Source organism: Xenopus laevis, chromosome 9_10L (assembly GCF_017654675.1).
Source record: "Xenopus laevis strain J_2021 chromosome 9_10L, Xenopus_laevis_v10.1, whole genome shotgun sequence".
NCBI lineage: Eukaryota > Metazoa > Chordata > Amphibia > Anura > Pipidae > Xenopus > Xenopus laevis.
The window spans coordinates 60,766,881-60,792,746 of NC_054387.1; the positions used below are offsets into that span (position 1 = coordinate 60,766,881).

Consider the following 25,866-nt stretch of genomic DNA (forward strand, 5'->3'; position numbering starts at 1 on the left):
GAATATACGTTCCCAATTACAGTAGAGGTGGACGGGCTATTGTGACCTATGCAAAATCACACAGCTTGACCCCTGATCATGAGGGAGCCATACGCAACTAGGGTCAGACCGTCAGAGTCCTGTACCAAACCAACACACCCCTAAGCCTACCTACCATACTGCCCATAGTACCTCAAAGAAACTTAAGGTATTATATGGACCAGGGGGAATCATGTCCCTGTATAGGCAACTACTGGTACAAGGTGTATGCAAATGGCCGTTAGGACTGCACAAAAGGTGTGTATGCTAATAGTCATTACCCATATAGCTGTATCGGTGTTGGAATTTGCTTTAAAACTCATTCAACCTGTTTGTTTTATATATATATATATATATATATATATATATATATATATATATATATATATATATATATATATATATATATATATATATATAAAACAAACAAGGGAAAGTTGTGCTCACCACTAATTTTTAAAACCATTAGGCTGTGACCACAAAATACATATAGACAAATCTGCACTCAACCCATTATCAATATATTTAAGACAGAGACATTTTGTGCATACTGCTACTGAAAAATGCCTTACCCTTTAAACAAAACAGGGATTGTTTGTCCATATATTGCAATATATTTAAGCTGGCCAATTACGTCAAAGTCATCCCATATCTGGCCAGTCCTACACTCAATTTTCATCTGATTCATTAAGAATAGGGACTAAGCTTTACCTGCAACTTACTAGCTGCTTTCAAAGTAAAACTCCCAAACTTGGCTGCCCTTTTATTAGACACCAGTGGGATCACCTGACTATAGCTGGGAAGGATGGGAGCTACAACATGGAGCTGGTCACTGCTCCTGTATAACTATAAGAAACAAGGGAAAGTTGTGCTCACCACTAATTTTTAAAACCATTAGGCGGGGGTGCAGTGAGGCTGTGACCACAAAATACATATAGACAAATATATATATATATATATATATATATATATATATATATATATATATATATATATACAGGTATATATATATATAGGTATAGTTCATAAGTGCACCTGTTGATGCAGCTTCCAGCTTAGCAGTTGGTGTTACTTTTACTATTAAGAAGCTCCCTTTGATGTTAGAGACTGTAATGCGTTTGTGCAGATTTGCCTTCTAGGCTGAGTATCGAGTCATGCACAATGAGGCAACATCATACCGTCTCACTCCCTCCTCTCTTCCTGAGCCTGCTGGTTTTTAGTGCCCAACCTGGCAATGCCAGTGTCTTACTTAGATCTTACCAACGTGAGGCCTTCATTACAACTATATTTCTGATTTTTGCTGCCCTAGGCCGAGCCAGGGTACCGCAGAGGTGGGGTTTGTCAAGTTCTTATTTTGGCAGGACTTGTGTTCCTGATTGTCATGCTGACTACTACCTGTGTGAATCAACCGCAGGATCTGCCATGGTGTGCACAATCATCCGATCAGCTCAATGGGAGCAGAGAGATATCTAAAAGGGCACTGTCTTTGCGAGGGGACAATTTGTGGGAGTATATGGCTAAAGATGTATTGAACACTAGCTACATGTGCTTAAAGGATGTCCTAAGTGCTGGTGAACTAATTGAGACTTGTTTTATTGCCATCCCCACACCCACAACAGTTTTGACAGCAACATTTCAAAGAAAATATAATGACTCAAATGTTGAGGACTCAGATACTGAAACTTATATACCTGTTTATGCATATGTTGCAGATCAGAATGCTACAAGAAAAATGAAAAAAAGTTTTCTTTCTTTGATCACTCACCATATAACTGCAGCAGATGTGTATTATAATATGACTTGTGATAGTGAAAAGATTCCTGCATGGTCAGGCAAAGATTGATACTAAAAGACCCAAACCACCAGTATTTCTAGAACTATGTAGGAATGTTATATTATTACTACTAATATGTTGTGTAATCATACGATCCCCTCTCCCAGTCTAGAAAGGCATGTCCCATTGCCAAAAGGATGGTTCTTTTCTTGTGGAAACATTTCCTTTACTTATATTCCAGCCAATATTTCTGGAGGGCCTTGTGCACTTACCAGACTTAGTTTAACTATCCCTACAAGCCATATATTACAAGATCAGACCATACATTGCTATAAAAGAAAGGCATCGTATGAGCAACTCCCATCTGATTGTGAATCAGACTTACATTTGTTTGATAAATCAGAAATGATAGCTTTAGGTGCTTCACTGGTTGCAATACCTGGGTTGACCATATATCAAGGCCGTCAAATTAATAAGATTGCTTGTATTATGGTCAAGAGTATAAATGCTACCAGTAAAGCTATTGCTAGTCTCTTAGCAGATTTTGTAGATTTTCGTATGTTGTGAAGTCTCTCGCTTGTATTGCAAACAACCGAGGGTCGTGTGAGATTCTATTGAATGCAATTGATCAAGGTTCGAATGTGATACAAATGTGACATGGCAGGCCATGTATGAATGTGAGTGTGATCAAGTGCATTCAATATGGCTCCTTAGTTGTAAAATGGATGTACTGATATTAGCAGGAGACCAGGGAACAACTGGAGTTGAGTTATTCAGTCATTAGCAGGAGAACAGGGAATAGTAGGAGTTAAGGTAATAGACTCATAAACATATAGGTATGTTTATTAAGGAGGAAGCTCATATATTAGTTATAATCAAAATACACAGCAATTATACACAGCAATTATTTTCATTCACATGGTTATTTCCATTTTCATGGTCATTCTCATGGCCATGTCCTGGGCATGTAGCCATTATTATTATTTTATATGTCTGTGTGTAATGATCTATTACTTTGTTATTGTACCAATATAAAAAGGAGCTCAGCTGGGGGGGCTTCGGGACTTCATCTACAAGCAGACGTGTTGTGTAGAATAATTGGTCTTGTAAGGACCATTGGCCGATTGATGTGCTCTGGGAGTCGCTGTATTTGATTTGGGCCCGGGGTCCCCCAGCTGATGTTCCTCTCAGAAGTCTGCCAAGGGAAGCTCGGCTAGACGTTGCGTTGTCTTCAATCGGTATTGTATTACTTTTCTTACAATATATTATTCTTCTCTAATGATGATCAATGTGTGTGTTTTATTTCCACCCCTATATTTGATAAGTCTACTGGGGGAAGTGCTCAGTTAGACATTTAGTTTGTGATAAGTCTGCCAAGGGAACTTGTAGCAAGACACTGTATTGGGCAGGGTCAGATTAAGATTAAGGAAAGCAGGTACTTTAGGCACATGCCTTAGGCGCTATGGCCTTCTTTAACTCCAGCCCCATGGGTATTACACACCCAGAACAGTACAACATGGAGAGCAGGTCTGGAATGGGAGTCAAAATAGGACCTGGCATTCCAAGTACACAGAGGCCCAAAACACACCCACCAGCCCATTAATAGTGACTTTCTATAACATTTTACAGCAGCCCCTCTGGCATTTGCCAGAACCCACAGATTGCCAGTCCTGATGGAGAGGAGCTGGGGGCTGTGCACAGTGGGTGAATGTACCTTCTGACTTCACTCTGCTCCATCCAACCCTCTTCCCGTCCTTGTACATATGGCAAGCAGTAAGATACCCCTTATTGCACCCTCTGGCCCAGCATTCTCCACATAGTGCCATATATCCTAGTGCAGAGCAAGAGTTTTTTAAAATGATCATTAAGAGGTGCATTTTTTCAAGCCTTTGTGCTTTTGCACTTCAGGTAAAAGTAAATGATCCTGAATGTATTTCAATGTGAAACCAAAATATATATCCATTGTGTGCCCACTAGAAGTTACTTACGATGCAGAGATATGGATGCAAACAACTGTTGGGTTTGATATATACCACTCAAGCTGCGGCACATGCTATTTCCCCAGATGTTTGTTTAGAATATTCATATCTACTTGTACTTACTACCGAAACAATACCATTGGCTTAAATGGCAAATGATGATGTGCTGGGGCTGACATTTTATCATATGAAAGCTAATGGCGATATAGGCTAATTAAACGTCTATTAAATCTGAGCAAGGAGCAGTGCTGGGCCTCTGCCTAATGGGCCTTAAGCTGAAAGTGATAATGGCCTTATTCTCTAGACAATCCATTTGGCAGGGACTTTAGCCTATGGATGTTGGCACCGTGTAGGCCCAAAAGGGAAAAAAAAAAGACTGTGACAGCAGCCATGGATAATGATTAAGCTTCCTTCACTTGCATATATAATAATATAACTGCCATATTGTAATATTGCGGGTCACAGACCATTATATGTATTTGTTCCTCTTATTTCTAAAATAATGCCATAGCTCTACATAGTGGGTATGCTCTGGGCTGCTGTAGGTGCTGCTGAGCCTGCTCAGTTCTGATCAGCACACTACTTGCAGTGAAGGGAGGAGAGCATACCACTTACCAGCTGGATATTGACTGTATTGTACATGTCAATTGCCCCAAAACACAATTAATATTTTCTTTACCTACTGTTGGCAAGGGTGAACATGTGAAGAGTAAAGGCTTAAATGTTGTGCTTCTTATCACTCCACTTACACCCCAGCCCTTAAATGAACCCTTGGGTGTTTTCTGCTAATGTTATGACAGTGCATGTATTTAAAGATTGCACAGCATGTGCCGGGCTGTACCTACAGATAAGGTTTTCTCTTGTACAGAGTGTGATCTATGCGCTGGTGCTCCGTGTCAGGCTAAATTTGGGGTTTAAAGACCCCAGAGGATATTGAGGTACCACTGAATTGTAAGCGGGTAAGTGCTACAGTAATGTATGTACTTGTGTGATATGTATTGTGGCAAGTGCACAGTGGGAAATCACAATTTCTATTTGCTTCAGTTCTAAACCTATATCAGCTGCCTGCTTTTATTGCATGGTTTCCCAAATTGAGGGGCTGGGCACCTTGAAACTTGAAACAGTGGATGGGGATCCTAGCCTGAAGGCCAGTTAGGGGGATATTTGGGGTGAGTGCTTATTTGTGCCCTGGGTACCCCTGGAACTATAGACTTGTTACCCCAATGTTTCTATACAGTATATCTGTAACCTTGTTGTGAGCCCCAATGTTTCTATATATCTGTTAATAGCTAAGGGGCACAGCATGAAGATCAGTTAGAGTGAGATTTGGGGTGAGTGCTTATTTGTGCCCTGGGTACTCCTCGAACTCTAGCATGGTGACTGTTACCCCAATGTTTTAATATATCTATAACCTTGTTATGAGCTAAGGAGGCCCAGTCTGAAGGCCAGTTATGGTGAGATTTAGGATGAGTGTTTTACTGCCCTGGGTACCACCTGAGAGTCCAATTAACATATGTAAGCGTTTTAAATCTCTGGAGTTTCCTGTGCCAGTGGCTGCTATACAACCCCAAAGCATCACAGATCCATCCATGTGTGAGCTACCCCTTTAACTGCCACTTCTTGGTGCCATTACAGACAGTGGAAATTGGGAGCCGGAAGTATTTGGTGCCCATGGTTGTGTGACAGCCCAAATTTTGTGGTGTCAGATATGGAATGTTCTGGACCCAATAAGCTAAACTCTCATACTGTACTGTCTAAGGGTAGCAGTTCCCAGTCAAATATACAAAGAAAGAATGTTTTGTAGATACAATTTATACACTAGGAAATAAATGCAGTGCAATAAATATGAATATACACAGGGAATAGTTCCCATTTAGGTAGAACTGAATGTGCAATGGATTCTCCATGTTCCCAGCAGAAATATTCAGAGTAGGCAGTGAATGTGTGTAATGTATTCAGATCAGATGGGATGGCGGCACTGTATAAATACACATGTGTGGGTGTGCTGATTACTCAGAGTCAGTGGATTGGGCCTATCTCAAGAACAGAACCCCCACCCCCCCCATCATAAGTGAATTCCCGGGAGTGTCTGTGCCCTCAGCATGAGCTGTGGGGGGAAATACAATTTATTGATGGGGGTGAAACAGGGAGCAGCGCTGGCCAATCACCGCATCGCCTCTCACCCACAATGAGCACGCGAATGGTACAGTCCGCCGGTGTTTGTTCCTCTCCCCCGTGCCTGTCACCGCTTGGTAGTTCCCGCCTGCTGCTTGGAGTCTAGGAGCTGTCCAGCAGCATCAGGAGGGAGCGGGGAGCGCTGGGGCGGGGGCTGCTCTTGGGGAGAACAGAGGGGAGGGGTATAGGGGGAGAATAAGAAAACAACAGAGAGATTGGTAGCGAGCAGTGAGCCGGGAGAGGGAAAAGGCAGGGGTTACAGGGTTCTGGGGGTAAGGGGCTGCTGTCAGGGGCAACTAGGCGCTTATTCTGGGGGCAGCGAGATTGAACAAAAAATCCCCCATAGAGGAAACATTAGGGGGCGAGTGGAGGGGTGAGGGGCGTCTCTTTGCACAAAGCCCCTCCAGCTGCACAGGGAGAAGGGGACAAAGAGACAGGGTGGGGGCCGCGCACATCGCCGGCTATTGACAGGGCCCCGGAGCCACACACCATACTGGTCCCGAGCTGCTGCCCAGCACATGTGACAGCCTCAGGGTGCTGGTCCGTCCGTATGTACTCAAGCGGCGCACAGAGCTACAAACAAAAGCACCGAGGTAGGATGAGAGAGAGCGCGGAGAGACAGCACGGATTTCTATTGCACAGCAGAGAGACAGGGACGGCCTGGGATTAACAGACACACAGGATGGCAACCTGAAAGATCAATGTGCCCTGTTGCCCACCATGGCCTGGATTTCAGGGCACCGCCAAAGGATGTGATTCGCCCAACACTGGGGCCTAAGGTACAGTCCCTACCACTATCCCATGCCCCCCTCATTGTTCCTTCCACATTTATATATGACACCTGCCTTGTGTATATCTGTGCCACTCCCATGCCCACCTGCCACCAGTCTCCATATAATGCATGCCGTGTGCTCATCTTCCACCTGTCTCCACGTTGTCTACACCACTTGAATTCCAATCTTCCACACCACATTAGTGTCACACTCTTACCCCTATTTTATCCTCATACCCAAGTTTTACCTGCCTCTATGCTATCTGTGCTGTTCTTATTACCATATGCCACCTGAATTGATTCTATCACTGCCATTCTTATGCCAACCTTAAACCTGTCTCAACCACCTCACTCACATAGCAACTTTCTACCCTTATGTCCAACCTCTGAGTCTCCTATATCTGTGCCAGTCTCATGCCCAGTTTCCAATGGCCGCTACAATATCAGTGCCACATGTCTCCATTACAACATCTTTGCCAGTTTCATGTCTACCTACCTCTTCTACATCTACTTCTGATACATTTGGACTTCCCTCATGCCCACCTTCCACATGCATTTGCTATATCTGTGCCACTCATACCCATTTTTCACCTGCTACATGTCTCCATTACATTTGTGCCACTCTCATACCCATGACCTGCCTCTACTATATCTTCACCAATCTCATACTAACCTGCTATCCTTATTCCCAATCTCTATGTCTGCTACATCTGTGCCACTCTCATGCCCAATTTCCAATTGTCTACAATATCAATGCCATATTCCTCCATTACATGTATGTCACTCTCATGCCCACCTGCATTAACTACTTCTACATCACTCCACCTTTAGTCCTTATGCCCAAGTTCCACATATGTATACTCTGTCTTTGCCACACTCATATCCATGAGCCATCTGTCTCTATTACATCTGCATGACTGTAATGTCCACTCTCTACCAATCAGTTCTCTACACTCTTGAATCCACCTTCATCGTTCATTCCTAAGCTCCATCTACTTCTACTCCATCTACCTCTTTTAGATCTGTTTCTCCCTCATGTCCACCTAAGATTTCCCCTATCACACCTTTGCCATTGTTATGTCCGATTTCCTATGTACAATTACACATGTGCAGTGGCGTAACTACATATTAATGGGAGCCACAGCAAATTATTTTTCAGGCCCCCAAAATGTCTAGAGGTTGACCTGTTTTACCAATATTTATTTAACTTCTATATAAAGTAGGGCCGCACGGGGCCCCTATGCCTCCAGGGCCTCCTGCAGCCGCAGGGTCTGCTTCCTCTTTAGTTAAGCCCCTGCACCTGTGCATCTTTCAGGTCCAAAATACAACATTTATTGGCCCTTTATTTTATGGAGGCACTCACAACTCTTGAAATGTTATTGTTGACTTGCACCCTGGACTGGGGTGAACAGTATGCCCTCCTGTGAACATTACCGGTATTTATATTTTGCTCTAATTTCCTACTATACTTTTCCCTGGTAGTACCAATAGTTTGGATTTGTGCACCATTCAACTGTTTGTGATACATCTTTCAGGTCCACCTACACCTGCCTCTGTTGAAGCTATGCCACTCTCATGCCCACCTCCTACTCCATACCCCTCTTTTGCACATCTGCTAACTGTCTCAAATGCATATGTGCCACCTTCATACCCACCTCACATCTTATTCATATATCTTACTTCATCATGCCCACCTGCTGGTATTGTATCTGTTCTGGCCTTTTGTCCATTGTTCCTGTGTTTAATACATCAGTGCCACCCTCATGACCACCTACCACATATCTCTGATACATATGTACCACCCACACACCCACCTGCCTCTTTTGTATAAAAAACCCTCAAGCCCACATTCCACCTACCTCTATGACATCAGTGCCACCCTAATGCCCACGTTAAATCTTCTAGTTCACTGTATCACCCTCTTGCCCACGTCCTACTTACCATATTCTTGCATCTGTGCCTCCTCATACCCGTCATGGTACAGAAAGGAATTATTTTAATTTAAGCAACAGTAGAAGTTTTATATTAAGACAGATGGGCCTTCAGTAAGAGAGTCAAGAGGTTAATTGCACCTCCCCCATCATCAGAATGGGACTGTCCATGGTGCTGCTGTTGAGAGACAAGCTTTACAGAGGAGGAGTGGTTGCTAATGGAGTCTCATCTGATTCTATTTATGTTCAATTGGTTGAATTTCCCTTTTATCTATCCAGACTGAGTCTCCCTGTGCAATACTAACAAACACACTTATCCATGACATGAAGGTCTATCTTATTTCCTATTGATTGTTTACTTTATATAGAACCTCTCTATATCCTCTGCTGGACTGCGCAGAACAAAAGACAAAGGCCTCCACCTGTTTCTGAACTACAAGTCCCCAACATCGGTTGTCTGGGGATGTTGGGACTTGTAGTACAGAAACAGGTGGAGGCCTACAGGTGCATCCACGATCTAAATGATATATTATTATAGGTCACAGTGCTGCGCAATATGTTGGTACACTAAAAACACATGTTATATTATAATAATGATAGGGCTTGGTAGGTTCCCAGACTGCATGAGCGTGCATGGCTGTTTGGGTATGTTGCTGCCTATGGCTCATGCATGAGATTATTTTAGAAGACACCAAGTTAACTGTGTCATTACCAGACTGAATGCTTCCAAAATGTTTTTTTTAACAAAATGCCTTTTTTAAGAAATGCTTTTCATTTAAACTGGTTGCTATGTTCAGCCACCTTAACAACCAAAAAGTAGCTTGGCAGTGAGGCTTTATATTACTTACCTTTCTATTCAGGCCCTGCCATTTCACAATTTGTTGCCGAGTCTCCCTGTGCCCAGCTACTAGGCATTAGAATGAAGGGCAACATAGAACCCCACTGAACAAAAACAAATGAAGAACTGCAAATTATCTTATATTTACTCTCTGTTTAATATACATAAGGGTGAACATCCCAGCTGCTTTATTCAGAGTTGGTTTAAACTTTAGGGGCTCTTACAGACAAGCGTTTTTAGCTGGGACTGTACACACAGATGCATGTAAGCGCCGAACGCAGGAAAAATGGAACATGCTGCGTCCCAACCTGCATTCGACGCTTACATGCGTCTGTGTGAGTACAGCCCCATTGAAAAGAATTCAGTGCGTCTACTCCTGCGCTCCCCTGCGGCTGAACGCATGAAAGCGGAATGCTGGGGAGCGCAGCTAAAAATGCTTGTCTGTAAGGGCTCTTACACATGAGCGTTCTGACCTGCGCTCCCCTGCGTTCCGTTTTTTTGGCGTTCAGCCGCAGGGGAGCGCAGGAATAGACGCAAGTCATTATTTGAAATGGGGCTGTACTCACTCAGGCGCGTGTAGGCGCCGAACGCAGGTTCAGACGCAACATGCTGCATTTTTCCTGCGTTCGGCGCCTACACGCGCCTGAGTGAGTACAGCCCCATTTCAAATAATGACTTGCATCTATTCCTGCGCTCCCCTGCGGCTGAACGCCAAAAAACGGAACGCAGGGGAGCGCAGGTCAGAACGCTCATGTGTAAGAGCCCTAAGAGCCGGGTCTTACACATTAGCGTTCTGACCTGCGCTCCCCTGCGGCTGAACGCCAAAAAACGGAACGCAGGGGAGCGCAGGAATAGACGCAAGTCATTATTTGAAATGGGGCTGTACTCACTCAGGCGCGTGTAGGCGCCGAACGCAGGAAAAATGCAGCATGTTGCGTCTGAACCTGCGTTCGGCGCCTACACGCGCCTGAGTGAGTACAGCCCCATTTCAAATAATGACTTGCGTCTATTCCTGCGCTCCCCTGCGGCTGAACGCCAAAAAACGGAACGCAGGGGAGCGCAGGTCAGAACGCTCATGTGTAAGAGCCCTTAACATGCACCTGATTAGCTGGCATACACTTGATAAGCTTGCATGCACCTGAGTAACATGCTTACACCTGACATGCTTTCATACACCTGAGCATGCACAAACCTGATAACTTCCCATTTACCAGAATAACTTGTACATGCCTGACTAGAATGCATAGTTCTGTTAATACTACATTACCCGATTCTTTGCTTGCACACATGTGATTAGCATGCATACACCTGATAGGTTTGCATACATGATTAGAAGGCACAGACTTGCTAAAGAGGTTGTTTGCCTTTAAACTAACTTTTAGTGTAATGTAGAGAGTGATATTCTGTGGCAATTTGCAATTGTTTTTCATTTTATAATATTTGTGGTTTTTGAATCATTTATCTTTTTATTCAGCAGCTCTCCAGTTTGCAATTCCAACAATTGGGTTGCAAGGGTTTAAATTACCCTAGCAACCATGCATTGCGTTGAATAAGAGATTGGAATAAGGGCCTGGAAAGAAAGACGAGTAATAAAAAATAGCAATAACAATACATTTGTAGCCACACAGAGCATTTGATTTTTAGATAGGGTCAGTGACCCCCATTTGAAAACTGGATCGTGTTAGTTAGAAGAAGGCAGCAAATAATTCAAAAATTATGAAGAAGAAAAAATAAAGGGCAATTGAAAAGTTGCTTAGAACTGGCCATTCTATAACATACGAAGAATTAACTTAAAAATTAATGACCCCTTTAAGATTGTATATGCCCGATTATCATGCATACACACAATAAACATCCATATACTTCATAGGTTAACATATGCCTGATACACTTGCACACACCAGATTAGTTTGCATTCATATAGTAGATTGCATAGGCTTAATAAACTTTATGTCCACATCTGATTGACTCGCATACACCTGAATTGCTTGCATACACAAACAGACTAATAAGATGCAGACTGGAGTGCTTCACATTGGTTTAAGTCGCTTGCTCGCCAGGAAGGGATTGTTGAGCACGCATAAGACTTTGTATGCTCAGTCCCAATATGACAGAGAATGAGGGATTAATCTAGGTTTAGAAGGCTATGTTCATTCAGTTGTTTGCTAAAATAAGCCCTTTCCTAATGGAGTGATGGTATTTATGGGATGATACAGGGCATTCCTGAGAAGTGGTAGATGTACCCAGCATGTTAGTGGTGCCTTTGTGGGTCACACAAACTAGTAAACGCCTTACTTATAACTTCAGTGGATTTTTCTCCCTTGAAGGTGATGCAAGATTATTTATAGAGGAGTCTCTGCATGGAAGTCACCCAATTCCAAAAGTGCTGATAGAAGAAAGGACTAAGATTGGCAAGGTGACAATATGACAGACACTATGCAAACCCTACACTTCCAGCTGCTGCCCCCTGAGCCAGGACAGGACTGGCCTCCTCCCTGTGAGCAGGAAATTGAGAGGAGGTACCAGGTGGTCCCTTCCGTGGTCTGTGCCATGTGCTGCCTCTTTGGAATCATCTATTGCTTTTTTGGTGAGTAGTCAGAAATAACGGTGATTGTAATGCATGTGTCATAGATCTGTCCATAACATAGGAGCATATTCATAAACAGATAATTTGCCAGATGGAACCTTACAGATCTATATTTATGAAATATTATATGGATGATTAGTGTGGTCCATCCAACTTATTTTCCTGCTGCAAATATCTTATCCATACTGTGCCCCCACGACTCACATCAAACACTTGTGCCAGGGGGGTAGTGATTAAGCCGAAGGGGGCATGCAGATGGCTAGTCCAAAGATTAACCTTCTTTGTAATGAGCTGTCCCTTATCTTAAAACCTAACAAATGCTGCATCTATGGGTTTGTTTATACTGAGCTCATCATCTCCTTTTGTGACTAATGACCATGGTTTCAGATGGAGAGCTGGGTGCAATCATTCAGTACGTAGTCCTATGTAGTAGCAAAGGTGCATAAAGATGTATACTGCACCAGGGCCATATTTATATATAGGTACCTGAGGGACTGTGCCTAAGGCGGCAGCTTTTGGGTGCAGCCCTCCAGTGCCTAAAGAATTGAAAATGTCAAAATAATAGTGGTGTAACCCTTTCACTGCTTCCTCCTCTTTCTTTGTTCCTTTGCTGGCAGTCTAATGCCACTTGCGCATCATAGCAAACACAACCATGCCGACTCCTTCTGCTGCACTCTGATTGGTGCTTATTCAGGCAGGAGGGACAAGTACACGTTCCAATCAGATCTCAGCAGTGGCAGCTATTTCATCTTTTCCATTTTCATCTCTAAAAATAGAAGTTGCAAATGAAGGAATAAACAGTAATGGTGCTGTGCAGCAGCGTACCGACAGGATCTGCTGATTGGCTGCAGGCTACTGGCATAAAAACATGCTTTTAATTGTAATCACCACATTAAAGGCAAAGCTGAGTGTTTGTAGGATTTATTAGTAGTAATAAAACATTTATAAAGCACCAACATATTCTTCAGCTCTGTACTTTTGTAGCATTGGTACTTATATAAAGAATGGCGTGCTCACAATTGGATTTGCTTAGGACATGACGCGATTCACAGATTCCTGTTGTTCTGTGGGCAATTCATTAAGGTACTTGCATCCATCTTGCCTCTTCAGATAAGTCTATTGACACTTGGGAACCCTGGAGATACCACCACAGGGTTCCCACAGCGGGTCACAGCAATAGGAGATTTATTGTACGTGGATAAGTGGATCCACAACTATTATTGGTGCTGCTACATCTTTAATCCATCGGATTAAGCGATGTGTTATATTGTTTACTGTAATTAACATCAAGAGGAGAACCAGACTTGCGCCTAGTGAATCAGATGCAAACACTGTTTTAAACACGTCATCTTGAAGAAACACAAACCCCTTTCTGGAATTGCAAGATGTTACTAGCACTCTATTTGCATCAAAATACAAGTGCAGTTGCATCCATTGCTATGCACTGTGCAAAATTGTGGCGGCAATTAAGATGGAATTATGGGAAAATAATCAATTTTTTTCTTGTTTGCAGCTTTAATACTCCAGTAATTCCACTCTCTCTCTCTTTGCCAGGCTACCGCTGCTTTAAGGCTGTGATGTTTCTAACGGGTCTCATGTTCGGTTCAGTGGTGATCTTCATGCTATGCTACAAGGAGCGGGTACTGGACACCCAGCTGAGTGTGGAGGCCAGTGTTGGCATTGGGCTGGGCATCGGGATTCTGTGTGGCCTGGTGACTATGCTGGTGCGAAGTGTGGGGCTCTTCATGGTGGGACTACTGCTGGGGCTGCTGCTAGCCATAGCCAGTCTAATAGTCATGGAGCAGTTCTATCACCCAAGGACAGTCTGGGTTCCTGTGGCCCTCTTGCTTGGCATTGGCATGCTCTTTGCTGTACTAACCTTGCAGTGGCAGAGGTTCTTCACCACACTTTCCACAGCGGTCTTTGGCAGCGCCATAATGACAGTGACAGTGGATTACTTCATTGAGCTGTTCCTGCTGGTGCAGTATGTTTACCAACGCTTGAAGGTGGCACCGCCACAAGCTGTCTGCTGGTATAGCTGGGTCATCCTGGGCATCTGGCCTGTACTTAGCCTGCTGGGAGTCCTGGTTCAGTGGAAAGTCACAGGAGAGGGCTACTCTCACACAGAAGGTAAGCCCTGGCCTCCCTGCACTGGGGCACATTCACTGTATTTTTCTGATCTCTGGCTGCTAAAGGGCAACTATCAAATTAAATTATTTTAGGGTTTCTTTCTGCAAATGTCATGAGCAAATACGGAGGCTGTTCAGCTGAAATGTGTTTAGTACAGAGGAATACCTATGCTGCCATCATTTTATGGTATCTCTCCAGCATCAGAATAGGGTGTCCAAAGCCTGTGAGGGGCTGCCACCTCAAGGGCCCACCAGCCCAGTCACCAAGGCCCCCCACCCCTGTTGCGACCCCCACAGCAACCCCCTACCCAATGTATACCTCTTCCCATATCACATATCTCTTCTTACTTGCAGCTGAAAACCTACAGTTGCCACAATTGCTTCTCAGGTTTTTTTCTGTTGTCCTGCCTGCTGTATATCTATGTACAGGCTGTGAAAAGATTTAGAGGGCTGTTTCTGCTGAATTCTGCTTAGTACATGGGAATACCTAGTGTTATTTCTCAACTAATACAAACTAAAATAAATGTCGGGGCTAGGTCCTGCTAAAACTATGGATTCAACTATAGGATTCAATTTTCAGGTGTCCAATAATGTTACACCACACCCCCCTATTACACTAGACATGCCCCAGTTGTACGGGGAATATACAATAAGGAGTTAAGGACAATATCTTAGATAATGTTGACAATATCTAAGAAAAAACTGAATTCCATGAAAGAATGAGAATCTACACCGAGTTAGTGACTTTCATAAAGGCAGGAAAAAACCAAAGAGAAGTTACACTTACTTTTATTGGACAGATACAAATGTAAATAATGGTATAATGACTATATAACTATGTTAAACCTCCGTTGCTTGGATTTCCCCATGGCTAGAACATATTGGTACAGCCCATCATTCCTGCCCTAATGGGATTGTACTGAGCCACTGAGGTTCTGGAAATGGAAAAGGATCCATGACCTTGGATTATCATAACGTGAGGATTATGGGTAGATTTACCCGTGAGTCAGAGTTTGTTTCTGGGATTACGTTTTCTGACCAATAAGATTTAACTCTTTTTAAAGATTTAACTCTTCCCGGCTGTCAGTTAAAGGGGACCTCTGACTGCAGTCAGCTCTGGAGTTTTGGAGTTTTTATAAAGAGAAAAGGCTGATAAGCGAATAACCTATATGCAGATAATAAAGGGGATGTAAAACCCAAAAATAAACCCTTGCTTAAAGGGGTTGTTCACCTTTAAACTTAATTGTAGCATGATGTAGAGAGAGATATTCTGAGACAATTTTCAATTGTTTTTCATTTTTTATTTGTGGTTTTTGCGTTATTTTGTTTTTTATCCAGCAGCTCTGCGATTTGCAATTTCAGCAATCTGGTTACTAGGGTCCAAATTACCCTAACAACCGTGCATTGATATGAATAAGAGACTGGACTATTAATAGGAGTGGGTCTGAATAAATTGATGAGTAAAAAAAGTAACAATAACAATACAATTGTAGCCTTACAGAGCTTTATTTTTTTTAGATGGGGTCCCTTTCTGTTCTCTGGGGCTAAAGCTGCACAACTCAGCAGAAACCGCCCCCCCTAAGTTTGCTAATAGCCTGTAAAGAGAGATAGCATAAAACTATAAACGCATAGGTATTCCCATATTCTAAGCACAATTCAGCAGGAGCACACATCTCAGCTTGCTAATAGCCTGTACAGAAAGATACTATAAAATGATTGCAGTAACTAAGCACAATTCAGCAGAAACACTATTTCTCTATGCCAGAATAATTACTTCTATATACTGAAGCAGGAAGCTGTACGAGTCTAGTGGCCCTTTAATCTCGTGTATAGCATAATGTGAATACCTGGGGGGGAATAATTCAGACCTATGTATGTATCCAGTGTGTCGTCTCTCCGCTTCTCATCGGCACAGCTTGTTATTCTTCTTTTAGTGGGAAATCTGTTCCATTCTGTGATGCATGTGGCAGTTCTCATTGTGTTTCTCCTGCTCTTTCCTCTCCCTCCGAATTTCACAGATTAAATCCTTTCATCTCAGCCGCGCGGCCGTATTCCTGCCTTGATGGGATTTCAATGAGAAGGAAGTAGAGCCAGGCACTCTCAGATCAAACTGCAAATAAGTTTATTTGTACAACATGTTTCGGGCAAGGCCCTTTATCGAGTAATAATCGCAGTGTATCAAAGCACACAATATAAAGGTTAAACCACACCCTCCTGTGTAATTAAGTGGGATGGGCCACTGTTGTGGGGAGAAATAAAGACAGCCTAAAGCTGGCCATAGATGTTGAGATTTTTAAAAGATCAGATCCTGATCGTGAGACCAATATCTTCTCAGAACGATCGTACGATCCTACGAATTTACCATCAACTAAAAAGACCAATTTGGCAGGAAAACAAAGGGGAGCTGCCTGCTTGGCCCTGCAAACATAGATAGATTGCACTGGGGCCGACAAAGATTTTTTGACCTGGCCGATCAATTTCCCGACAGATGTCGGCCGAAAAATCGTAAGATGTACGATCGTTCGAATACCACTAACCGCACGATAATTTCGAAGGATTGGTCGGACTTCCCTAAAATCGGTCGTTCGGCAAGAAGAATCGTCGCGTCTATGGGGACCTTAACCCAGGGTCAAAAGGTGCCAAATACAATTAATTTAAGTTAACATACAGAGAATGTACATATGAACAAAGTTCAGAATATAGTGACTGCCATGAAGTGAAAGCGAAAAAGTCCAAAAAAAATCAAAAATATTAAGAATATTAAGAAAATATTGAAAAAGTCCAAAGTCTTTAGATCAAAACTCCCAAGGTACTGCCGAATGGCCTACCAAAAAGGTTCTTGCTGTGAAAAAGATCCACCTACATCAACATTGTCAAATATAACTGCCCATAATACATGTTAAATAATACTATTAATCTTACCGCATAAGGACAGCGGTATTTTCATGTTTAATTATCTGTGAAAAAGAGGAACAAAGGTAAGTCATCACAAGAATGGTGCTACACTCCAATATTCATTTAACCCCATGGGTACCAAGCTGCTTAGCTTTTTAATCCACAATGCTCCACGCTGGAGTAGTAGTTTTTTTTTATATCTCCACCACGTTGGGGTTTATGTACCACTTCAAGGACTAACCATTTAAACTGTGAGTGGTTGTGGTTATTGGTAAAAAAATGTCTCGATACAGAGGTATCTGTTGGGGTATTTGATTTCAAATTTCTAATATCGGCTCTTATGTTCCTTGATCCGTTCTTTTCCAGGCCGCATTGTTTGCCCAATGTATACCTTACCACAGGGACATTTTAAAAGATGGACTTCTCCTTTAGTCTCACAAGTTGCATAACATTTGAGGCTGATTCTATTGCCTTTCATAGGGTGACAAACAGAATCTCCTTTGATTACAGAGGGGCAACACACCAGGGCCGGAACTAGGGGTAGGCAGAGTAGGCATGTGCCTATGGCGCAAAGGTGGAGGGGCGCCAGGCACGTACTTACTCATACCCTAGTCCGGTCCCTTCTCTGCCGAGTCCCGACCGCCCACTTATTCTCGTCCATGCACAGCGCATGCGCACAAGCTTCTATTCGCGCCTGCGCACAAGCACCTTTTCTCGCGTGCATGTGTGCACCCAGAAGGCGCAGCAGCCGGGTAGGGTGCCTAGGGCACCTGCCCGGCTTGGCCCGGCTCTGCAACACACACCCCCTAAACAAGGGAACGTGCCAGTCTTAGGCGACCCATGAAACAAATGACTTTGTCTGGTTTTCTTTTTAGATTCTGCTGCACATAGAGAATCTCTTAGGCTATGGCCTTTTTTTTATAACAAAACAGTGGAGGTTCAGAGCAGATTTTCATTAATGGTTTCTCTCCCTGTAAAATGGGCCAGAATTTTTTAATTACATTTCAACCTGATCACTTTTGTGATGGAATTGGCTTAAAAAAGGCACCCTTGAATTTTTCTTTCCGATCTTTGTATCATTTAGTAAGGCGGTTCTAGAAATATCTCTAACCTCAATAGCTGTCTTATACAGGGACTTTCTATTATAGCCTTTCTCACAAAATCTATCAATCAAGATTTCAGCCGCTTCTCGATAATTAGTATCATCAGAGGCTATTCTGCTGGCCTGCAAGAATTGCCCTTTGGGGATGCCCGCTATACACTTCCGATTATGGAAACTGGAATGGTTAAGAAGGCTATTTCTATCAGTAGGCTTCCTGTAAAGATTAGTCACAAAAGATCCCTTTTCAATTGTCAAATTTTCATCCAAAAAATTTATTGTTTTAGTTAATGTTTCTGGGGTTGAATTTAATGGTGGGATGCCTTGAATTAGCCTCATTTACCATTCCGTGAAACAATTGTACTTCCCCTTTCCAAACAACCAAAATGTCGTTCACAAAACGAAGGTACAGCAAAATATGGTCTTTGTAACGATGGTTTAAAAATAATTCTTGTTCCAATTTATGGACAAACAGGTTGGCAAAAGATGGGGCGACTGCAGCTCCCATCGACGTACTATTCATTCTCAAACCTGAAATAATTCCTTTTTAATACCAAGGTTAAACAATCAATCAAAAAATATATCGATGTATTTGGAAGGTCAGTGTCCAACAGGGCTTCTTCCACCCATGAGATGCCTATGTCCTGGGGGATAGATGTATATAGACTAACTATATCAATGCTACAGAGTGTAGTATCATCCCCAATGATGTTGCCAATTTGTTTAACAGACCATTAGTGTCAAGTAAGCAACAAGGTATTCTTTTTACCAAAGGTTGCAAATATTGGTCGACATATTTTGCAAAAGGTTCTAACACAGACCCGATACCTGACACAATGGGGCGCCCAGGGGGGTCCACGAGGGACTTATGTATCTTCGGTAGGAGATACAACACAGGGGTACGTGGGTGTTCAGTACAGAGAAAATCTTTTGTTTCATTGGATATCACATTATTCATAAATGCATCATTGGCCAAAATGCTTATTTCTTTTTGTATATCAAACATAGGATCTTTATCAATTAGTTTGTAGTGGCCCAGGGTGTGTAATTGCCTCCTGGCTTCTTTGATATACATTGCTTTATTCATGACTACCACTGCACCTCCTTTATCTGCTTTTTGTATAAGGATAGAATCATTATTCTGTAGGGACAACAGGGCTTTATGTTCATTATGGGTTAAATTATTAGTGCATTTAGCAGGTTTTTCCCAAATGTTTCTAACACTGGTAGTCACTACTTTCTCAAACGCTACTAATGCATCATTCTGTATAGTAGGGACAAAAGTGCTTTTTTTCTTTAACCCATGCTGTGTCCCTTCTAATTGGCTAGATTCCCCAAAACACATTTTCAAATTAAAATACCTTAAAAACTTTTGGAAATCAATCTCATTCAAGAAAGTCACTGTTGTAAGTGGGAATAAACCCAAACCCTTTATTCAATAATGACAGTTCGCCCTGGGAGAGAGTGTGGGAAGAAATATTAATGACCAGATCTTTTACCTCCGCTGTTTGCTGCAGCTTGGGTAATCCTCTCGGGGCCCTTGGGGGTTTTTTTGCGATAGGTTGATCTGGTCTGCTTGTTCTTGAAGCCTTTCAATGGTTAGTGTCATTAAATCTCGGCTACACTTGTTGCAAATTTCTTGCCAACACTGAATAAGTACAGGGTCTTCTGCACATAGGTTCGGGCGAATAGGAACTCTCAGGTCACGTGGTATTCTCCTAGTTTTCACATACTGTGCTAGTGACGTCACGTGGAGATTAAGATTAAGTTCTTTTTTCTGTTGGTGGAATAGTTGCTTTACAACATCATCAGGAGGAGTCACATTTTGGTTTACTTGATGCTCAATACCTTCAAGTATTTTAGTGATCTCCGTCTCACTATGATGGGATTTCATTTCTCTGTATATATTATATCCGGTGCTGGGCAGGAGTGTTAGATTTAATTTATTGTGCCCCAGCTATTGAGTATTTATCATGACATCTCAAATGAGAAGCAAATGAATAGCAATGGCCTGAATGAGTCACACTCTGCTTTCCCCTACACTCCATTATTTGCTTTCTGCTCTTTGGGTCACTTTATTGTCAAGTTTAAAGGTGAGGGTCACCTTTTAAGTAAGCTTTTAGTATGTTATAGTTTGGCCTCTTCGTAGCACCTATTCAGTTGTTTTTTTTTTTTTATAGCTTCTGAATAATTTGCCTTCCTCTGGAGTGCTCATCCCAAAAAAAAAATCTATTGTTCTGTGAGGCTACAATTTAGACTTTTTATTACTGATCTCCTATTCATTTTCCAACAGTGTCTGGGGTGTCCGGGGTTGCCACCTCAGTAGCCCCCTGTTCCAGTTGTGAGCTCATCCTCCTGCCCCCCCCATGTACCCACTTACCTTTTGTGTTTGCAATGAGAGGAGTGAGGAGCCCAGTCTGGCCCTGTATTGTAGTCTCTTATCTAAACTACTGCCTGGTTGCTAGAGTAAACTGGGCCCTAGCAACCAGATAGCTAGACAATTAAATAATTTAAAATCCATTCAATCAATCGAAATGTTTAGGGGGGCTTTTTACACATAAAAACATAGAGCAACTGCAGCTTGTCTTAGAATATCACCATCTGCATCATACTGACAGTTAAAGGTGAAGTAGCCCTTCACTACAGGTACACTGTATAATGTGACCCTCAAGCTGTTATTAAACTACAACTCCCAGAATCCTTGCACAGCATTATTTATCTGCAGATTCATTCATAAGCCATAATAGGCATTCATAGCCATAATAGTCATAACAAGGCACCTCCTTCAGCCTCGTAGAAACTAAAGAATGTAGCAATAGCATGAAATGATGATTTCCATCACTAATCTTCCCCTTTCAGTTATCATCAGTCGGCAGCAGCGCCGTGTCCAGCTCATGAAGATTAAACAGAGGGAGGAACGAAAAGAAAAGAAGAAGAAGAAGAAAAGGCCTCACCATCATCATCCTCACCCGCAGCACAAAGCCCCACATCCTCCAGATCCTGCCTTCCGCCGGAAACCCACCCCTATACGGCGCTTTGATGGGGACGTGATTTCTCCGGTACGTAGCCAATGCCTCCTGGGTTGCGTGCGGTAGCAGATACATGTAACTAGGGGTCAGAAGCAAATGTACAGTATAGAGGTTGAGCAGCTATGTTGCAGTAATGATCCAGGCCAGCAAGTTGCCCCCAGCAGCTTCTCATCTTGGATCTTGTTAGTCCACTTTTCATGTCAGTGGCACTGCAGATGGTCAGTAAGCTCTGGGCTGCTGTTAGGAAGATAAGATTAGGGGGTTGTGGGAATTTATCAAGCAGAAAGTGAGGCCAGGGCTTTGCTATGGTGCAGCAGGGCTGATTATAAATCAATTCTGATGCAGAATGCACTGGTTTCTATGATGCCATGTAATGTGAATCAGAAACAATTCAGAGACTTCTATTGTGAATGTTATACTGTACATAAACAATTTATTGGGAGTTGGTCCCTAAACTGAGGTAAGTGAGAGCAGCCAACAGAATGTGCTAGGAATCAGAAGAAAAGAAGATGAGGGTCTACTGGGGGCATCTTGCCAACTAAAGTTTTGCAGTTGCCTTGGCTGGTACTGAACAGCAACATTATGTGCAGCATTTATACCCTACTCCTTGTCTAATCTTTAGCTTTCCTAAATCAGACTTATATCTGCTACAAAACGATATCGCCTTCCATAAGGTTCAGAAGGAAAATAGCAATGACCACAATAGGAAATCCCCTAGGTGTGTAAATCCAGTTTATCCCACAGAAATTACTCAGGCACAGATCTCTTGTCCTTTGTACTTCCTGCTTCTGGGCTGCTCTCTTCCCCGTGGTCAAGAATGGGTGAACTAGATAGGCCAGGGATCATAAGTAGTGAGATGGACTGCATGATGACTTCATGAACTTCAGTATCAATGCGACTGAGAACCCCCAGCCACATTCCAGTAGTTGCCAAACGCCCCCCCCCATGCGTGGGTCAGCACACCTCCCAACTGTCCCTTTTTCGGAGGGACAGTCTCTCTTTTGACAGCTCAACCCGCAGTCCCTCATTTGTACTGGAAAGTCCCTCTTTTCTATGCACTGAACAGCCAGAAAAAGAAACAAAGTTTCTCACTTAATTGGCTTTTAGCAGAGAGCACAGAATAGCTAACAGGTGCAAATAATATACTTTGTAACAATTTTGAGACACAAAAACACAGTTTAGATAAGGAGAAATATTTTCAAACTTTCATAACCTGCCAAATTTTGTAAAACAAACATGGTAATTAGGGGGTGTGGCCACAGAAAGGGGTGGGGTCAAAAAATTGCTGCGCTATGTGCGGGAAAAAATGTTTTGTCCCTCTTTTTACTTCCAAAATGTTGGGAGGTATGGGTCAGGAAGAGAGCGACAGAGCAGCATGTGATTAAGAGGATCAAGCATGTGGCAAATTTTCTTATTTGCCATCACTAGACCAGAGGGATCTGCCCCCGGCTACTCACTCTGTAAAGGTTAAAGTGTCAGCTTGAATCACTGTATAAGTTGCTCCAAGGAGCCCACTTACCCTCACCTTCTGTGTGTGCCATGGCAAACGAGCTAATACTGGGCCTTATTATTTCCCTGTCCCTTCCTAAATTATTTCCCTTCAGCGTTCCTCTGTGCAGCTTTGTCTCTGTGTTCGGATACAAAAGGAAATAACAAGGCCCCTAATTAGCTAGTGCATGGGCAGACATAGAATCCACTTGGCTTATTATCTGCAAAAAGCCGTTAGGGGACTCAATAAAATATCCCCCTTAGGCAGCATTTAATTCCTTCCCTCTTGCATGACTGACCAGCAGAGTAAAGGTTAATATCACATTTGCCTGTGTCCCATCACGTGTAATTACCATGAATCACGACTGTTCCCACGTGCATTCAGCTGCTAGCATCAGGAGCTTGGGAGTGCGCTGTCTGACTTGTACCCCTGTAATACGGGGCCCAAAGCCTTGACCCACAGCCTAACATTTGGGCAGTGCCCCTCTTATACCATGAGATATATTCCATGAGATCACTCACCTCCAAATCTCACCCTAACTGGCCTTTAGGCTGGGCCTCCTTAGCTCATAACAAGGTAGGTTACAGACATATGGAAACATTGGGGTAACAGTCACCCTGCTATAGTTCCAGGGGACAAAAAAGCATTCACCCCAAATCTCACCTTAACTGGCCTTCAGGCTGGGACACATTAGTTCATAACAAGATTACAGATTTATATTTATATATAGGAACAGTGGGGATACCAGTTCTGATTGACTCCTGACTCACTCCAATTTTTTTCACAGAGTTACATTCAGAGTTTCCGGGACCACCAGTCGGGATCATCGCGAGGCCGCATGACTGGGGCCCACACTGTGGTGGATCTGGATTATGACTGTGGCTCTCGGGTGCCACTGACTGCAGGGGCCACCTGTGCTGTGCGGGTATAGCAGAGGGTGAGATACACAGGGAGTGAGGGCAACGTGTCCATACTCCATACCATGTCATTGCGCTGTATTAAGCAATCACTGTGACACGTGGGGGACTGGCTTGTTACGCAAGCTGTGGACACTCAAAATCAGTACTACATTACCCACAGCTCTCTGTGGGACCAAACACAGTGCCAGTATGAATCATGGCATCTCACTCCTGGCAGTGGCCCACAGACACCACTCTGACACTATACAACCTGTAGCCCACCTACCTCTCCATAATCTGCACCCTCTGGGGTTGACTACCATCATTCCTTTCCTATCCCATTAAATGCCCCCTAGTTTAGTGTCTGTAAATACCCCCATGGGCTAGAGGTGCTTCTCAGAATAACAAAGAATTGGGGCAGATTGCCTTTAGAACTACAAATCCCATGATCCTGTCCTGATGGATGATACTGATTTTTATAAGGCTGCACTCTAGGGGATCGGGGAAGCTGAATTTAGATCAATAAAGTTATTGTGTGGACCATATTTAAGAGCCATTATTCACGTCCTAGGAAGTAGCCATGACTCTTTGCCTTCTTGGAGTCCTACGCAGTGGATGAGGGTAATGTAGCTCAGTGTTAAGTTGCACCCCCACCAACCCATTTCTCATTGCCTCTGCCCTCGCATCCTGAATCCACCAAAGGAGAAGTCAAGCCACTGAAGACAGGCAGTAACACTTGCCTGCACTTACAGCTGTCTTAATGTACTGAGCACCAGTGCCATCTAGTGGCCATCTACAGGAGCAGTCCTACATGAAAACAGATGGAGAGACCTGGAGCCTAATAAATGGAGAAGAAATTGCTGAATTTCAGGACATTTTGGTTCATTGGTCGAATCTATACATTTTTAGGAAAAAAAAGCCACAAAGGACAGATTTGGTATGTGGGTGGTGGGCGGGGGGTAAATAACTTCTGAGGAATTTTAAATGGACCTTTTTTAAACTCTTGCTATTGGGGTGCGTTGGGAAGTGATGGTGTGTAAGATGGAGTGTGTGTGATATTTATACAGACTGTGAGAGAATGAGGAGTTGCAACTGCCCTTTTTATCCCCTCCATGCTGTCTTTGGAATTGTGTCCGACAGAGGGCCAATCAGCTTTCAGCTTTTTTTTGTTGTATTTTGTAGCAACCCATGAGCTGCGGCTAGTGAGATATATTCCTTTCTTGTCCATGTGGCCAGTAATCATTCAGTTTGTCTTGTACTCCTGGAACCTTGTGGTCAGTTTTTCTTCTCCCAGAAGATGGAGGGTGGGGTCATTCACTGCAGGCGATGTCCATTTTGGACATGGATTTTCATCTTGCTGCTCCTGCAGAACTACAACTCACAGAACCCTCTGCATCTGAGCTGAGTGGCCTGGGAGTTGCAGTTCTGCCACAGCTGATTTTTGGCATTTGGATAAGTTCCTGGCATGTATGTATAGTGGAGCAACAGAAATGCAACGCACAGATAAAGTGCAACTATTTTTTTTAAGGCCTGTCTTGTTGATAGATGTTTTAACCCTTAGCTGGCCCAGGCAGAGCAGCATGAGTTTTGAGTTGGTGAGTGCATAGCCCCCCCCTCAGGATATGTTTGCTTGTGGGAGGGGAACTTTATCTCTTATTTTAAATATTTTCTATCTGTGCCAAAAACAAAGAAATATTCTCTGTAAATATCCACCAATACCTGTTGATTGTTAATTTATTTCCGTTCTTTAAAGGACAAGTCCCACCTCTGTGTCTGTTTCCTTCTTTTCCAACTTGGAATCTAGAGAAATTGGGCTTAGTACATTGCAATGTATATATTTGTATATATAATATCTGTATTTGTGTATATAGCTTGAGGATATCTCTCTGTACATGCTATGAACAAACTTAATGGGCTGTTCCTGCTAAATTGTGCTAAATGTAGGGGAATACAGGAAGAATCTGTACAGGATTATGATCAGACCCAGTCTCCACTATAAACAGAGGTGTATTTACCACATAGGCACTGGAGAGCCTATGCATAGGGTGGGTGCTTTAGGGGGGCAGCCCTCGGCTGCCTTTATTGTAAATTAATCTTTCGTTGGAAAAAAGCCACTTCCCCTGCTGCTGGATGCTTTCCTTTCAAATCCATCAGCAGAGGTGGGGATTCTGGGAAATCTTTAGGTGGCGTGTGCAGAAGTGACATCATGTGCAGGTGTGTTCTGCCATGACATCACTTCCGCTGATAAAATT

At 43.0% G+C, this 25,866-nt stretch overlaps 1 protein-coding gene across 3 annotated transcripts; it reads left to right on the top strand.

Moving 5' to 3' along the window:
• The first annotated feature begins 4,622 nt into the window (after positions 1-4,622).
• LOC108701272 (transmembrane protein 198-B) lies at positions 4,623-25,378 on the top strand. Of its 3 annotated transcripts, none has more exons than XM_041575966.1 (5): positions 4,623-4,730; positions 11,815-12,074; positions 13,629-14,204; positions 21,057-21,256; positions 23,503-25,378. In XM_041575966.1, the coding sequence occupies exons 2-5, from the start codon at positions 11,912-11,914 to the stop codon at positions 23,644-23,646; spliced, it is 1,083 nt and encodes a 360-aa protein (XP_041431900.1). In that variant the 5' UTR covers positions 4,623-4,730; positions 11,815-11,911; the 3' UTR covers positions 23,647-25,378. The 3 variants fall into 3 exon arrangements, with proteins under 3 accessions (XP_041431900.1, XP_018091163.1, XP_018091162.1); XM_018235674.2 differs by lacking the exon at positions 4,623-4,730 and adding an exon at positions 6,188-6,725; XM_018235673.2 differs by lacking the exon at positions 4,623-4,730 and having other exon boundaries at positions 11,227-12,074.
• The last annotated feature ends 488 nt before the right edge of the window (positions 25,379-25,866 follow it).